The sequence below is a fragment of the Plectropomus leopardus genome, chromosome 13 (genome assembly GCF_008729295.1).
Source record: "Plectropomus leopardus isolate mb chromosome 13, YSFRI_Pleo_2.0, whole genome shotgun sequence".
Lineage (NCBI taxonomy): Eukaryota > Metazoa > Chordata > Actinopteri > Perciformes > Serranidae > Plectropomus > Plectropomus leopardus.
Genome location: NC_056475.1, coordinates 12306975 through 12324722, shown reverse-complemented (window position 1 = coordinate 12324722; position 17748 = coordinate 12306975). Strand labels below are relative to the sequence as shown.

Here is a 17748-nt window from a genome sequence, read left to right as displayed (position 1 = left end):
TTCCATATGCTCCTGCCCACTGTTTCAATTATTCAATAGCCTCTCCTTTGTATATTATTCATCAGTAGTGGGGTGCTGTTTGGTAAGCATTGAAACTGCATTACGGTTCAATTTCAGGACAATGTCATCAAAAACAATAAATCAGGATTTTGCAGCTTTAATAGGTTCAAATAAACAACGTTTGGATGTGAAAGTGGTTCAGCAGAGGAAGGAGAAAAAGCTGTCCACATCCCCTGTTTGGTGCTCTGCGCATGCTCAGACTGCGCTCCCGTCTTATTAATTTTTAATGGAAAATGGCTGCGTTTCTTATCCAAACCTCTGGAGCTGGGCAATAAAAAAAACCCGTCCGAGCTGAAGCATCTCGCGTCTCGCTAACGTGCACACCGAAATAATCCGATGTGGTGATTATACGACATTTTACCGACGTCCTGTGGTGCGAAAACATTTTTGGGAAAATGGATCGACTAACGCTTTGAGGGATGAAAGATCATTTTTGTGCTTAACCCTTTCTGCACCGAGATCTGCGAACAATCGAGGTACAGTAACCTTAGAGCTAACGTTGGTGGCAGGGAGGTGTGTATAGATTAAATATATATATTAGATGTGAGCAGTCAAATCGTATTAATGCACACTTTTCCACTCTTCTGTTAAACTGTTAAAGCATTTTCTTGAAAACCATTATTCGGGCCAGGCTGGATCCAGCCGTCAGTGCTGTAACGTTACACAGGGGCAAAGTGACATGGAGAGGATGAGCTTTTGTCGACAAGGATGCAGAATCCATGTGCATATTTTTTGTGAATGAATATTACTACAGACAGACAGTGTGGTGTTTGTGATAGTAAAGTCCACACCTCCTCGCACCCTGTGTCCTCTGCAGAAGAGACAGTCTCATCAGCTGCAGTCTGTCCTTTTGCCTTTAAGTATTTATAGCCTCGAAATTAGTTAGGAGCATTGCATTGCTAAAATTAAAGAGCAGTTGTAAACATTAAGCGTATTAACTAGTTGTAAGCACTGTGTTATTGTTGATTGATGGTCAGGTTCAGATGCGGACCACCAGCTTGTAAGTATTCAGCAGATTGCTCAAAGGCACTTCAGCATCACTTTAAGTCTTTGAAACCTAAGTAAACTGACTTAATTTCTCTTAAAAACATGGAAAGAGGGCAATGAGCAACTTCACAAGAGTTGGCTCAAAAATTAGCAAGAAATTAATTTTTAAAAAATGTAAAAAATCAAACAACAACAACAAAAAAAAACACAAACCAGAAAATTGCCTGAAAATAGGAAAAAAAAAACGAAAACGAAACTGACACCAGGAAAGTGCTAAAAATAAAATTTTCCTGTAACATAATTTTTCCTTGGGTTTTTTTTTTAGAATATCGTTTAAGCCTCCCCATCTATTTCTTTAGATCATTTCTTTGCCACCTTTTGCAATTTATTTTTATTTTTTTGCTGTTTGCAGGACATTACTTGCCAAGCTGCTGATTATCTTCATCCTGAACATACAAAAATGTAAAAAAGTTGCAATATAGGAGGGGGAAAAAGGCAAATATAGTGGTATACAATTTAATCAGTTGACCTACACCATAGGTTATTGCAGTGCAACAACTTTGATAATTAGAAATGACCTCTCTTTCATTTAATAGATAATAACATTGTGTATTTTAAAGATATTGAATGCCAAACTCAAAACATCCCCTTCTGTTATTTCCAAGATCTGGTCACCTTATTGTACCAAGACAACAGCACTGACTCCACACAGAGGTATTAGTACTTCTTATCTCTGAGTGATAATAACACAGTTGCAACTTATTTCTGACCCCCAGCAGAAGATGATGCGCCAGGTGACAAGCAGTGACTTCTGCATGAATAGCAGGCCGTCATGCCTTGCAGAGGACGGCCACCACCCTGCCTCCCACTTTGACCTGTGCACCCAGGCCAACAAGTTCTACCCTCCTCCTCCTCCATCGGCCCTCCAGATGACGCTGGCTCCCATGACCTTACCTGCTCAGAGCCACAAGCCCATGGTGTGCCAGAGACAGGAAGTGCTCGGGAGTTCGCCTGGAAAAATACCCAGCATTAAAAGCACTGATCAAGCGCCGGATGACGGCAAGAAGAAGAACAAGGCTGCCGGGAAGACCGGCAGACGCGGGAGGCCTTTGGGAACCACCAAGCTTGCTGGATACAGAACCAGCACAGGGAGGCCCCTTGGCACCACCAGAGCCGCTGGCTTCAAAACGAGCCCAGGAAGGCCGCTGGGTACAACCAGAGCGGCAGGGTACAAGGTCAGCCCCGGACGGCCCCCGGGTAGCATCAAGGGTCTCTCTCGCCTCAACAAACTGGCTTATGGTAGCACCTGCAGCGGGGCGGCTTTCCCCTATCCGCTACCACACAAGGAAATCCTCTGTGAACCTTCCTGCAAAGAGAAGACCGCTAATGAGTAAAAGGCTCGACTCTGTTTCCACTCACCCTCCATCCACTGAATAAGAGACGCATGTGTACAGGTTTCCTGCCAGATATTGGGGGTGATTGTAATCTCTCCCAGTCTGCTGTGAGGCTGAGAAGAGGAGATTTTTTATTCTATGTGTTGGTGTCATCTGTGTGCCTGCCACCTGATATAACACTGTTAGTATTCCAGTGCTGGAGATCTTTTGTGTGTGAAAGATTTCACGACACACAGCTCAATCTGTGTTCTTGGGGGAAAATAATATCAGATGTATTGAGCAAGGGGCTTTTATCTTTCTAGCAACTGTAGTGGAAGGTCAACTTAAATTTTTAGTGTGCTTTATGTAGCATTTTAACACCACAGGATGATCGAGACATTGTTTTATTACTGTAAACAAAGGAGACCATCACGGGAAGACCAATTGGTTGGGCAGCAGCACAAAACAAAGACAAAGTTTAATTTTTTAGTGTTTATCCCACTACAGTTTGAATAACACATTGGATAATGTTGTCGGATATTCGCTCTTGTAATCTTGTTACATAAACAAACATGTGCAAAGCAAGAAAGGAGGAAAAAGAGGGACAAAAATTGTCTTTGCAACAGGAAAGTTTGTTGAAATGTGGTCTTTAATTTAAAAAGCAAAATGCTATATGTAGCACTTTTTATGGGTCACATTTGTAAAACAGGAGGCATCTCACTGGATTCAAACAGCTGGGGGTCAAGTGCCTTGCTCAGTGGCACTTCAAAGACAGATATACAGATAATCCTCCAATGCTAACCAGCACCCCGAAACTGAAATCCAATTACTCCAAATTTCTCCACTCGGCTCCAGAACCAACACTAAAAAACATGCTTACGATGTCGTACTGTTCACTCTATTAATGCCACCACGGGAAATGTCTTCATATTATTTGCATGCAAATGTCATCAAAGCAACTGAGTCAAGTTACAGATTGTTGTGAGGAATAACAATGTTGTCCAAGTTTTTTTTACTTAAGGTATAAAACTAAAAAAAAATCATAAACATTGAAAGCAATTTAGTTCACCTCCTGATTTTCTTGCTAAAAATGGACCCATGTTGACTGTGATAGATCACCATAGAAAAATTGTTAGTGGGCAATCATTTGGATGAACTTTGTTCGTATATTCTGCTTGATGCTGGATACATTACAGTACAATTTGAGGTAGTTGTCATCCACTAGACAGTTTAACCCCTTTTTTACAGAAGTCTCACTGCAGAAACTGGACATTTGTGTGTTTACTTCCTTTAGAAATGTTATTTTTTCCAGCTTCCCTAAAGGCTGGGTATCATGTAAAAAAGTGTCATTACTGAACTATGAGTTCTGCGGCAGATACCAAAATGATACATTTCAGAACTCACTTTGTTTTTTTTTGGTTTTTTAAATTTTCTAAAAAACCTCACTTATTTCTGTTAAACAAAACACCCCAAACATTTTAGCTTTAATTTTGTCTCAACATAAAGCAGCTGCAAAAGAACTTTGCTGAAATCTGATTTAATCAAGAAATATCTGATAAAAGATTAACTAAACAAAAATCAGGTGAAACGTTCCAGCTTTTAATACCTAAAGGATTTTTTCAATGCATTTTGTTGTGTTCTAAAAAAAACTCACAAAACCAGCTCTGTATCTTGCCCTTATTTCTAAAATATTTAATTTTGCGGTTAGAAATGATCAGATCTGATCAAAATTTGAGATCTTTGTTTAAATGTCCCCAAGGTCTGTAACAAAATTTGGTCTTATTAGGTCAATCTTGTACTTTTGTGACAGTCTTAATACACACATGTGCTGTACATCAAGTAAATTGCTTTTCTTTGAAAGGGTCACCTTGTAAAATTATTTTGTCACATTGTAGGAAAAGTCTGTCACCCAAAGAATTACTGTGTATCTTTTGTGTAATACTTTTAAACAACAGGTTGATTAAGGATTATGATTCATATAGTTAACAGTCTAGTCATAAAACAAAACCCAAAAAAACAACCTCAAACTTTCTTTTTTAAAAACACATTCATTTGAAGTGATATTTGTGTGACAGACATTTACCCCTGTTTTCCTTTGCAAAAAGAAAACAGGTTTTGATTTGCATTTTAATGCTGAATCATAAACAAATGAGACCATCACTGACAATCACTGCTGGCCTCTATTCTGAGTTTTTACCAATCCAATCAACAGAATTAATATTGGCATTGTACATTTCTGCAAACAACAGATATGATACATTTCACATGAAGCAGACATGTTGAAAGTGTATGTTTATTAATTTAAAATTGATGTTGTGACAAGCTGTGGTTAAAATGGGGTTAAGTGTAGGCACAAAAACCACTGGATTAGGGTTAGGAAAACATATTTTTGCTTGTATGAATATCTTGATTGTCAGCTACAAACACCGCTGGACATCTCCTGAACTACTGTTAAAAAATACTCCCCTTTGTTGTGAAAACTGGGCCAGCGTTGTCCTGAACTTGCATTAAAAAAGACCTTCTTTTGAAAAAAAAAAAAAAAAGATCTGTATTTGTTGCTACAGTGTAGCCGGACATGTCCTGAACTTGTGTTAAAAAAGTCCTTCTTTTGTTGGTCTTGAACAGTCAGATGCTGCTGTTTGCTGCTCTGCAGCTGTCTGGTGTTACACCATCCACTCCCAAAGTCCCAGCCTCCCAAAAACACATAGTCTGAACTATGTCATGCATATAAAACATACAAATGTAATCAATCTGTGGTTTATAGGAACATACAATGCCAACATTTTATTCTGGCAACTTGTCTCGTTGGTTTTTACACTGTGAACCACCAGGTACAGTTGGTGGGAAATGTGCAGACAGGGGGCGCTGTTTCTGTCGAAGTAACTTTAAGTTGAAGTTATATCAGAAACAGAGGGAAGCAGTAAAATCACCTCCATTACACTGAACAGCCTAAATAAATCTGAAGAGAAAAGAACATTGAACCTGGAGCACTTAAAACCACTATCACAGCTGTGAGACAGACCATCTCAATCATGGTCTCATTTGTTTACAACCATCACACTAAAGATTTTAAGAATTATGTATTGATGTTTTGTTTTGTTTGAAATCGTACATTGATCTTTTAAATTTTGATTTTAACAGTGAGTTCAAATGTTGTTAATGTTGCTATTTATTATTTGGTTTTAGGTACATGACATTAGCCCCGTAGATCACTTAAATCTGACTGTTTGGAAAGTTGGTGTTTTTTGTGAAATGCTAAAGTAAAATAATTTAATGCAGACAGAGTTGAAAGATTTAGTAGTTTAGGGTTTGATATTTGACATTTCACAACATGCTTAATTTATAGTAAATATGGCAGATTACATAGAGTCAAATAAGATCCACTGTTTGGCGATTTGACTATGTGTCACAATATTGTATTCAAATTTTTATCATTTTGATTTTTTGGTATTATTCATACAAAGACATTTCAACTCCTGAGAGTGAAGAAATAGTGTAGCTCTCTCAGGATGAAATTATAAATTGTTACATTTTGGTGCAATAATCTGTTGTACGTATGTATTGTACTGTGGAAACTTTGATACTATCACTTTTTATTATCGTTGTATTTTTATACTGGTGTACAAGGCCTTCTATCACTTGTTTTGTTGATGTGTGTCGTGTTAACAGGATACAGAAATGTCACATACAAGCATCCTTTTCATCCTCCTTTACCAAAGAATATGACGTTATCTAACTGTAGGCATTTATGCTATTCGATTTTTTTTTTTGAAATCCAACATCTCACAAAAAAACCTTAGCATGAAAGTTACTGTGCAAAATGTAAATGAAAAAGCACTTGGAGACCACTGTCCCATTAAAGATAGTATGATTGTTTGAATTAGTAAAAGACAAACAAACAAAGCTATTAAATGCCATTTTTTTTGAATGCACTGTATATTGCCATCCAGTGATGACGTAAACTTCGTTCCTTACATTTTATTATATTTATATTTTCTGTTGTTCTACTTTTAAAGTAGTTTTTTTCTATGTATAATTCTTATGTAGCCATGTTTGAATATTTAACTCTGTTTTTCTCCTTTTTTTAAAGATTATGGACGACATGATACCAGGCTATCTCACATTTTGAAATTTTTAATTTTACAGTGTTAATCTCAGAATGCTTTTTGTTTTATTCCTTATTTTGTTTTTCAGGCTTTTGATACATGTGATGAGGCGGATCCTGACGGGATAAACATGCAGGCAGGATGCACCGTTAGCCATATATTCACAGAGGACACTTTGACATGTCACGGTAGGAAAAGCACAGTCACTGTCACACTGTTAAAGCGTCCTGAGACACTTAAATAGATTGTTATTGTCACCGGTAACACCTGATGTCCTTCTGTGACAAGTCAAAATCTCTGCTCTGAAAAGCCAAAACATGTTTTTTTGGGTCCATATTCTAGTGTAACTGGTTTAGAGTTTGGTTCTCTCAATCCACGTAATGTGTCTTTCATCAGTTGTCCATATTGTAAGATAGACAAAGGTCTTGGCAGTGTTTGGTAAAGGCAGCTAAAAACAGCATTATAGCAAAAATATCCCTGTTGTCTGGACATAAGGAGTCCACCACGTGCTGATGAGCACGGCTGCGTTGTAAGGACTTGATTTTTAATGATTTGTGCTACAACAAATCAGTAAGGTCTTCTCACCTCTAGTGGAAGAGATTCATTAAACTTAGAAATGGAACAAAAACCCGAGAACCATGTTCAAGCTTTTTTAGAAAGACAACACAGGAAAGAAAGGCAATGAGCATCAAAAAAATATGTAGATTTAGAAAATTATTTTCAATTTTTTTCATTTATTTATTTTTATTTTTTAAAAGCTAGGGCGCAATTTGCAGAAAACAGTATGCATAATTGTCATAATTACATATTTAAAAATATCTGACAGAATTTTCAAGTGTTTTTTTTCAGGTCTTTTTTTTGTTTTTACTTTAATTTTTCTTTCTTTTTGCTTTGCTAGCTTTAATGTTATTTCTTTGCAACTTTTTATAAAATGTCTTGTGGGTTTTTGTGGATTTTCTTTTGAACTTACTCATTGCCTTCTTCCAAGATTTTTGAAAGAGATAAAACCAATTTGCTCCCGTTTCAAAGGGTTAAATAAGTGTTTGACATGACACAATTTTCTGTCATATTATCTCAGATTGTTAGGTCAGATAGGGTGGTATGGGGGTGTAGTTAGCACTGTCACCTTACAGTCGCTGTAGGGTTCTGTGTTTGAACCTGGTGGCCGGTTTGGGCTCCTCTGGAGTTTGTGTGTTGTCTCAGTGTCAGCGTTGGTTTTCAGCAGGTTCTTCAGCTTCCTCCCACAGTCCAAAGACATGCAGGTTAGGTTAATTTGGCTTTCTGCACTGTTAACGCCTTCTTAATTCTTAATTAATCTTAATTCTAATTACTTAATTTCTTTCTTGAATTTTGTTACCTTGATGGACGGTACTGATATTTTGATTCTGACCCTTCGGGACGACATGAAGGGATGATGATAGAATGTGGATTACACTCAGTAATGTGGAAAATGTATTAACATTCCCGGCAGCTTTAGTTAAGTAAAAATGAGTGCACAGGAAATGATAGTATATGTTTCTTTTCTCTTGTTATTGTTTATTGGCTGATTTTCTTGTCCCTCCGTCATCAGCATTAAATCAACACATGGTCTGTTGTCTGTAGATGATGATTTCAAAAAAATATTACCTCACATTTCGAGTGTTTTTGAGATGACGTGAAGCCCAGTTATCACTGAAGAGTGACTGGCGAAGCCTGTAAAGCTTTGTATAATTCCCATTTTATTCCTGCATGATTGTTGTGGAATGTTTAAAAGTTGTGTAATAAATCTGGAAGTAACACATTCTGCTAAAGTATTGCCCCGAAATGTTTTCCTCTTCAAAAGAGTCAGCATTTTACAAACTTAAAAGCATTGCATCATTGTGCTATTTCTGGTGGAGTATTTAAAAAAAATAATCACCCTGTGTATTTGTCTGATACCAAATATTTTTCAAACAATATATATAAATGATTGGAGAAAAACTTAGTAGAAAAAATATACATTTCTGCGATACTCTGTCGTTGAAAGAAAGAATATAGAGTGTTTCATCAGTGCATTTCTTTTTTAAAAACAGAGGTTTACTGTAAAATGGTTACAAGTCAACAATTTATTTATTTAAAGGATTTTGAACATTGACTGTTCATGAATGTTTCCTTAAAATTGTTACCGTGTGAAGACACTTTGATTCCTAAAAAGACTATTAGCAAACTCATTTTCTAAGGTTACATGTAAAATTACTCCAGTTTTTTCCATAAAGCATGTATGTGGAATACCAAAAAGAAAATGTATACAAATTATGTTTATGAAGATAACTGCACAGCTAAAATGACCTTTGAACCCCAAACTCATTTTAAAACTTATTGCATTCATTTTGCATATGTAATATTTTCAATGTACTGTATGTCATGAAATGTATTAGTAAACATAAGAATCAAATTTCAACAGAAAACATACTTTAATCTCTATGTAGCAAATTAAAAAGACTTTTTTTTTTTATCAAACCATTTCATTGAGTTGCTGTAACATCAGCAAAACAACATAACCCCCCCCCCAAAAAATTTTTTTTTTAAAAAAACAGAGGTCAATCACTTTTTAAACTCCTGTCTACTTGAGCTCACACAACTCAGCAGTGTCTCCGCCAGAATTTGGAAGCCAGAATCCAGGATGGAGAGGCTGAGTGAACGTGGTCTGGACTCTGTGGAGTAGAGTCATGGTTTCAGAGACGCTGTAGTAAGACAGAGTACCGGCTCTGTGATCCAGATAAACTCCGACTGTGGAGGACTGAGGGCCGGAGATGGAAGTAGCATTATTGTTATGTCTGAATTGATAACCTCCACTGTTACACTGTAATGCCCAAGATTTGTCATTATTTCCAAATCCACTTTCATATCGGGTCCCTGTTCTGCTAATATTCTTGTATGCAACGGCTACATTAACATGCCTACTCCACTTTACCTCCCAGTAACAGCGCCCAGTCAGACCCTCTCTACTCAGGACCTGCCACCATTCAACAAATCTGTCTGGGTGATCTGAATATGACTGTTCTGCTTCCATTAATGTTGCTTTTCTGTTCTTGTCACTCAGTAACAAATGTCTGTTTGCTGTATTTGGATCCAGTGTGATTTGACAAGAATATCTCATGAATTCAGCTCTGGTTGTGGGCAGTAAAACTTCCACTTGAGTCGCTGCCACTGAGATCTTTGCCCACTCCTCACTCAGAACAGCCTGCAGTTTATCTCTGACCTCTGACACTGCCGCTGTCACATCTTTAAAAGAGCTCAGAGTGATATCAATGCTGGGTACGTCTTCAGACTCACTCAGGTGAGACAGTGAGGAATAGTTGTTTAGGAAATGCAGGTGATCCTCTGTGTGTGGAGAGCTTCTCTCCAGCTCCGTGTCTTTCCTCTGCAGCTCAGTGATCTCCTGCTGCAGCTTCTCCTCCAGCTCTTTGGCTTGACTCACTTTAGTTTTCTGTTGGGATCTGATCTGCTGCTTCACTTCAGATCTTCTTTTCTCGATGAGACGGATCAGCTCAGTGAAGATCTTCTCACTGTCCCTCACAGCTTCATCAGCAGAAAGATTGAATGCCTCCACCCTCTGCTGAAGCTGCTCGATATCTCTCTCTCTGTCCCGGACTCTCTGTGGATGTTTTGGCGACTCACCCCGAGCTGCGTCTGCCTCTCAGCCCTCTCTGCTGCAGCAGAGACGATGTCATGGCCTTTATGATCGTCCATGGAGCAGAGATAACAGATGCCTGCTGATCAGTGCGGCAGAAGATCTTCATCACCTCGTCGTGGCGAGAGCAGATGTTCTCCTGAAGCTTTAAAGTGGCTTCAACCAGCTTGTGTTTCTTTAATGGAGCCACATTGTAGTGAGGCTGCAGGTGCTGCTCGCAAAAAAGAGGCCATACACATCAGACAGGACTTGAAGGCTTTCAGCTTCATCCCAGAGCAGAAATCACAGGCCACATCTTCAGGTCCTGCATAGGAATGATCAGGTGAAGCAGCTTGAAGTCCAACTTTCTTCAGTCCCTCCACTAACTCTGCTAACATGGTACTTTTCACCAGGACAGGCCTTGGTGTGAAGCTCTGCCTGCACTGAGGGCAGCTGTTTGTATTCTTGTTCTCCTGCTTCTCATCCCAGTACTCTTTAATACAGCTCATGCAGTAGGTGTGCCCACAGGGAATAGTCACCGGATCCTTTAGAAGATCCAGACAGATTGAACAGCTCAGTTTTTTCTCGATCCAGAATCACTTGCTGCGCCATTTCTCCTCTAGACAACAAAGTGTCAGTAAGTTTCACTCTCTGTTTCCTGATAAAAGGCTGTGGCTCATTTCCTCATTCTCATTCTGATCTGCAGTGTATGAGCTCACAGCTTTTACATTTGATCACATGGTGTTTACACCCATCTGCAAACTGGCAGATCTGTGGAAGGGGAGGGGACGACAAATTTCTGAGCTGAACAGACTTTGAGCAGGAGGTGGAGTTATAAACATTTATTAAATAAGTTAGAAACAAGTTGTGCTTTATTCCAGGAAGAGGAGCAGTTTTATAGTGTCAGTATTACATAACTACACACTTAGAATATCCACTACTACTACTAATATAATACTATTAACATATGTATCACATTTCAAGTAAAATGCATTTTTGCGGTGTGTTAATCGAATTGTTAGGACATGTCAATGAATACATAATGTACCACCCCTGGACAGGACAAGGACCATATAAAGTAACAATATTTTTTATAAAACCAACACCAGAAGTCAACCCAGATTACTAAAAAGAATTTCAGAGAAATAAATGTAATTAGACAGATCAGTTATACTTCTGGAAATCCATGAGGGCCTGTTGGTGTTAATTGAATCAAATAAAAACTATTCACATAAGACAGGACAAGGAAGGCCGCTTTTATTTTTTAGTCCTATAGGCTTCACATTTCAAACATGGACAAATTAAAGTGCTTCACACCGGCATATAAAAGCAGTAGAATGACATTAAGAGCAATCACCAACCATACATTTTTTTTAATTTTAATTTTAATTTTTACATGAAATCAAATAAGATAGGCGCACAAATGGAATATAGCAGAGATGGGTTTACGTAGAGTAAGAGAATACCCAACCTTAATCTTATTCCAATACCTTTTTAATAGCCTAAAACATTTTAAAACTACACATAGTGTGTTTAATTTTTCTCTCTAACTCTGCCTCTCTGCCTGCTTGGTTACATAACCTAGCCAACAAATTCTTCACAATCAAAAAACAGTTTTCTTTCTTTCTTTATTTCTATTTGTTTGCGCGTTGGCCCTCCGGAAGTCGGATTAATATCCGGAAGCAGAATTTAGAGGTGCAACATTTATTTTCTTCCGCTTCAGCTTGAAATGCTCTTTCCTACGAGCCGAACAGGACCGCCTCACAGCTCAACATGTCGTGATAACTGTTCATCTAGTTAAATCAAAAAATATGACGGGGATTTCGAATAAACTTCACTTCTCGTTTGTTTTATTTTTTATGTCCTATCATTTGGATGTTTTGAGGTTTTCGGCTGTGACCGCTCAAGGTAAGAGGCTGACTGACAGCAGCTTGTTAGCACAGAGCTAACACAACACTGTGACAGCTAACGCTAACTAACAGCTTAATAAGCGCTCCGCACACTAACTTATTACTCACTGCATTTAATGTCAGGAAGCTTGCTGTTGTCTCAATGCTGTGCTCACGTTTTAAGCATATGGTTAAATGACAACGCTCAAAACTCGTGACTATTATTATTATTATTATTGATAATTTCTTCTATCTCTTTTATTATGTTTTATTTATTTATTTATTATTATTGTTAATTTAATAACTTAACTTAAAAGGAATTAAATTTGTATTTTTTAATTAATTAATTTTTTTTTTTTATAAAGTTGTGGCCGTTATCATGATTTAATAGGGATGTTTAAACGTTATACTACTAATCAAGCGTTTATGAATACATTAAAAGTTTATGTAGGACTTAAGTTTAAAAACTAGTGATGCTCTCTTTTTGAATAACATAGTAATTTAATTTAAAGCAGACTGCAAAGCTGCAATAATTATTGTAACACTGCCTTAACTGTACAACTAATTCCAGCAATAATTCAACTACAGCAATACTAATATGCATTATTCAACTGTGCCTTATTCTTTTCATTATCTGAATTTAGTCCTACCAATACCACGATTTAACCCTTTTTGAAACCTTTCTTTTTTCCCTAGACATTTCCCCCTGGCTATTTTAAAATAATTTTCTAAATCTAATAATTTCTTGCAATTTGTGGAACATTTCTTACCAAGATTTCTTTCAAAAACATTGGGAAAATGCAAGTAGCAGAAATCACACCAATTGCTCTGAAAACACCACAACAAAGTGATGTTGCTCCAGGTTTCAAAGGGTTAACAATATGCTGCACGTATTGTAAAGATTTCTTATTGTTGTTTCTACTTATGTATATATTGTGTTGCACATTGTCGCATTCTACACATATTTTTGTATTTCTAACTTTAAAAATGATGATTTACATTGTAATGTAGCATAAGGCACATATTTCAGTGTTGTTTGCACATTTTAAATACTCAGCAGATCATCCATATTTTGTATTTTTATTTTTTACGTACTAGTTTTAACACTGTAATGTAATGCACATATTTTTACTTTTATATTTTTTGACATACTTTATTCATACACTAATTTCTGTGTCTATAATTCTTGACACTTTACATCAGAGCGACTGTCACATATAATTTTCCCCTTGGCAATCAAGCAAGTATTTCTGTTTCTGTAAGAAGAGCAAGAGATTAGTTTATAAAAAATGTTATGACTTGATTTTATTGGGCGGGACCTAGCTAATTACTTAGATAATATTAAAGACACTTCTTATATAACAGTTGAAGCAAACATACTAATGAAGGCTTGTCATAATAGAAATCTCTTCTGTTGTGTCTGTTTTCTAAGAAAATGATGAGTCACTGGAGCTCATGCTGCCAGAGGATGCGGTGTCCGACTTGGAAAACAGCCCCAAGTTTGTGGAGTCAGAAGACCTGGACTCTCTGCCGAAGAGGCAGTTCAAGACAGCTGAGATCGCAGATGCAGTGATGGGAACCGAAGCTCCCATCGATCCATCCGACATCGAGTCCCTATTCCCCAAAAATGTGAAAGACTTCCAGTCAGGCTTCTCTCCACCTTGTGATGAGAACAGCGCTCAGTGCGGTTCAGCTGCTCTGGCTGCTAAAGAAGCCTCACAGGAGGACAGCAGCGAAACGTCACAGCAGGTAACACACGAGGAGCACTAAACTATGAGCAGGAATAGTTATAAACTGCAGCTGAACGACGAAGGTAATGTCAGTCCATGATTTTGGGATAAGAGAAAAATCCATCTCTATAATGCATTATTCATTGTGCAAATTAAATATTAGTTTTCACATGTAGTTGCTGCAAATTAACTTATGCTTCCTATATTATTTTAATCAAGTATGATCAAGTCTCTTGATATTTGAATATTAATTAAATCAGTTAACCCCCCCCACAAAAAAAAACAAAACAAAAAAACAAAAAAAGAAAGTCAAATGCTAAAATAATGTAGAACATATGCCCTAAGCTTTTTTTCTGGTATAACTGAAATGATAGTCAATTCATGGATTATTTCACCACAAGTTTATCAGCACCGCTAATCGTAACTTAAGAAACTAATTAAGTGGTTTTTAAGCGAAACACCATTCATTCTGTGGTTACAGGATTTACTGTTTTTCTTCTTCTTGTGTGATTGTAAATGGAATAAATGGTCTTTGACTTTTGGTTGAGCAAAACATTTTAAGACATCGTCATGAGCGAAAAGAAATGGCTGTGTTACTATTTTCCAACTGATTATAAACCAAACAACTATCAATAAATTGAAAAAAAAGTTAGTTATATAAACAAATAATGAAAATAAGCCAGTTGTCGCCTTAGTTTGGATTTTAGATTTTGATGTCACATTAAATTTGCTGATTTTTTTTAAAGAGGCATGCCTCAGCTAAGACAGTCAAAATAGACAATGATGAGTGCAGGAGTAGAAGCAGTGCTTCAGAAGTTGTCTTTTGATGTCTACCTCCAGATCACTCTTGACATAGTGCGTGCGGACATCACGCCAACCGAAGAGCAGAACACCACAGAGACCGCCAAGACGTATAAGGTCAACTGCGACAAGAGGAACATCACAGGAATGGACATTTTTACTGTGCAGGTCCTCAACGCGTCACAGGTATTCATGCTGCTAATTTTGCATCATTGTAATTGACCCGAGGCTGTAGGTTTTAAAGGGACAGTTCACTCCAAAATCAAAAGTGGGGTGAAGTGTCCCTTTAAGCTAATAATGTCTGTCAGGATTATTTGTTAATTAAATTTAACGGAACAAACATACAAACTACTTAAGACGCAAGAACAACTACCTTAGTAGAGGTAATTGTATCCTTTGTCATGCAGTATATTAATACTAACAAACTGGGTTTTGCAGACTCATTTGCAAATAAATTATGAGCGAGAATTACAGCAATACAGAGAGAAAGTTGATGCATGTTCTGGGAAAAGGGTTTTATAAGCTGTCAGATCAATCCAGGGTTTGTTTTATTTTTCTTTGGCTTTCATTTCTGCTTTTCTGCAATGTGTCCTTGATATGAAATGTTGCTGATAAATCCCATAATCACAATTGTTTTTATTCCTCAAATAAAATGCCAGAGGAAAGTATCCATCCTTCAGTCTTTGTTCCTCTTTTCTCTCAGGACCTGATGGAGTTCCTAAACGCTAACAGCACAGAGTGCTCCGTGGTGCTGTTCTTCACCGCCTGGTGCCAGTTCTCAGCCAGCCTGGCACCTCACTTCAATGCTCTGCCGCGAGTCTTTCCCAGCATGCACTTCCTGGCTCTGGATGCCTCTCAGCACAGCAGGTGAAGGGTCATGTTTTCTGTTATTATTGTGTATCATCCCCCTCTCTGTGAAAACCCGCTTTAAAGCAGCATTAAGGGATTTCTGATTTTTATTACTTTTTGTGTCCTGTGGCTCCGGTAACATTAGTCTGTATCTGATAGGAATAAAACTCGCAGTTTTATGAGCAACGAGTAAACTAGCTAATTGGATTAGGGATCCTTAAAAAAACATAGAGAAGTGTGTGTGTGCATGTTAGCAAAAATACAAACTGTAAAACAAGGTTTTCTTTGCTTTAAGGGGTTAATAATTTCCCTCAAAGCAGCCAGTATGTTAACAGAAACTGTCTGTACATTTATACCAGTGGTTTCCAACCTTTTTAGCTTGTGACCCCCTAGAATAAAACATTTTTTACTTGTGATCCCTCATCACAGGTTATGGCCTCAGTGTGGGATATGGGCCATAAGCAGTTAAAAAAAACAATTTTGTTTTCTTCTCGGATTTATCAGATGCTAGGAGCTCCCCAGGAGGTGAACGTTTTTAGTAAATTACAAGTGAAATGCAAAAATGATTTAAAAAAAAGAAGCATTTTTTGTATTTGCTTTATCTCTTAACCATCTAGTGAACGGCTGCCTTAGACTTGTGCTTTGCGTGAGACAAAAATCAGAACAAATAAAAGCAAAGCCAAGCGTGCACGGAGATAACCAGGAAAATATTCATTTTGAAATTTTCAGTTTTGTTGAGACTTTCACAGATGTTTTGATTCCATTTTATGACGTTTTTATTTAATGGTAGATTGTATTATATTGAGAGGTGTTTATAATATTCCCTCGTGTGTATGCAAATGTGTGTGAAAAACTTAAAAAACACCCTTGAATATAATGCAGAGGAACCCCACATCAGACACAAAAAACAACACAGAGATCAATCAATGACCTTTTGAAAGAATCTTAACCAAACCTGAACATTATATGCATGTTTATATTTATTTAGTCATTTTTTTTTTTTTGTTTAGATCAGAGCATATCAGCAAATATCTAAAGCTGAATTGTCATTTGTCATTTTTTATTGTTTTGTGTGTCTCCATCCTCCACCAACCAGCCTCTCCACGAGGTTTGGGACTGTGGCAGTGCCCAACATCCTGCTGTTCCAGGGGGCCAAACCCATGGCTCGCTTCAACCACACCGACAGAACACTGGATACGCTCACCTCCTTCATCGCTAACCAGACAGGTACGCACTGAGTAGAAGCAGCCTGAGATGACGTTATTTGTAGGTTTTAAGAGAAGCAAATTTCTCTGGAAAGAGTGCTGACTCTCAGCTGATTTAGTTTTGATCGGTCACTCTTCGTCAGTCACACTTGATGAAATAATAACTTTACAACTAGGACAGAGGTAAGATATTCCTCTGCCCATTTGTTTTGTAAACACCGTGCTCAGTAATTTTAGACATGCTGTGTGTGCTGGATAAATGAAGCTCTTTCACTTGTCAAATTTGCAAAGGTTGACTTAGACTTAAGTTCTACAACACAAGGTGTTGCTACACCTGAATCTCAGAATCCCCAAAATTTAGTGAATGATAATAGATTAAAATAAAAATATATATTGTCAAGTGTTTAAAAAGTCTACATTGTAAGTTGACTGTTCTTGGTCCTGCACTCTGGACTGGGTCCCAGGTGGTTTTAAGAAATTTGGGTGGTTTGAAGGCACTTTTTTGACAAGAAAAAAATGGATCACTCCTGTGCAAAATGAATGATGTGCATTTTTTTCTGGTTGCCATTAGAAACATCTTTGTATGTTTCCCATCCCTGCTCACCAAGCCTGCTGTATTTTCTGTTAAACTCTTCCAGGGTTTGAAGTCGGCCCCGACAAAAACGTGACAGATACAGACCGTCTCGGCCCTCTCCCAAGCGTCCCAGTGAAAAGCATCGACTGGCTGCTGGTCTTCTCTGTCCTCTTCATCACAGGCTTCACTATGTACGCCATCCTGCGGACAGACAGCATCCGCTGGCTCATACCGGGACAGGAGCACGAGCATCAGGACTGAAAACACAGACTGCAAGTCACTGGATGTAAACGATTATTTGATTAATGATTTAGTTTGTTATTGAAATTAACAAATGCTAATTTGCTTTTGTTTCAAGTGTTGGATGAACAAAATAAACTCATTTGAGCCATTGTGATTTCTAATTAAGAATGTATTCATTTGTTGCTGTTAATTAACATTTTAGGCAGTTAACGGGTGTGTGTCTTCTATGCTTTTTTATTAGATTTTCTCTTGGTGAGGAAGGAGCTGGTTGGCAAAAAGCAGGCATGTCCAAAGTCCGAC

General features: G+C 37.6%; 2 protein-coding genes and 1 pseudogene across 3 annotated transcripts; 2 read left to right on the top strand and 1 right to left on the bottom strand.

Moving 5' to 3' along the window:
* The first annotated feature begins 450 nt into the window (after positions 1-450).
* Positions 451-6165, top strand: c13h5orf24 (chromosome 13 C5orf24 homolog). Of its 2 annotated transcripts, none has more exons than XM_042499285.1 (2): positions 451-536; positions 1827-6165. In XM_042499285.1, exon 2 carries the CDS (start codon positions 1830-1832, stop codon positions 2439-2441), a length of 612 nt encoding a protein of 203 aa, XP_042355219.1. In that variant the 5' UTR covers positions 451-536; positions 1827-1829; the 3' UTR covers positions 2442-6165. The 2 variants fall into 2 exon arrangements, with proteins under 2 accessions (XP_042355219.1, XP_042355218.1); XM_042499284.1 differs by having other exon boundaries at positions 1824-6165.
* A 2412-nt stretch (positions 6166-8577) lies between these two features.
* LOC121952180 lies at positions 8578-10772 on the bottom strand (annotated as a pseudogene).
* Positions 10773-11894: 1122 nt separating this feature from the next.
* txndc15 (thioredoxin domain containing 15) lies at positions 11895-17613 on the top strand. Its single transcript, XM_042498705.1, has 6 exons — positions 11895-12065; positions 13479-13795; positions 14617-14763; positions 15281-15444; positions 16523-16653; positions 17270-17613. The coding sequence occupies exons 1-6, from the start codon at positions 11969-11971 to the stop codon at positions 17464-17466; spliced, it is 1053 nt and encodes a 350-aa protein (XP_042354639.1). The 5' UTR covers positions 11895-11968; the 3' UTR covers positions 17467-17613.
* Positions 17614-17748: the final 135 nt, after the last annotated feature.

Bases quoted from the DNA above. Each gene is read 5' to 3' on its own strand.
- c13h5orf24 (XM_042499285.1), top strand. From the start codon at position 1,830: ATGATGCGCCAGGTGACAAGCAGTGACTTCTGCATGAATAGCAGGCCG.
- txndc15 (XM_042498705.1), top strand. From the start codon at position 11,969: ATGACGGGGATTTCGAATAAACTTCACTTCTCGTTTGTTTTATTTTTT. The intron at 15,445-16,522 runs GTGAAGGGTCAT...TCCACCAACCAG, and splicing joins GATGCCTCTCAGCACAGCAG to CCTCTCCACGAGGTTTGGGA. The intron at 16,654-17,269 runs GTACGCACTGAG...AAACTCTTCCAG, and splicing joins CTTCATCGCTAACCAGACAG to GGTTTGAAGTCGGCCCCGAC.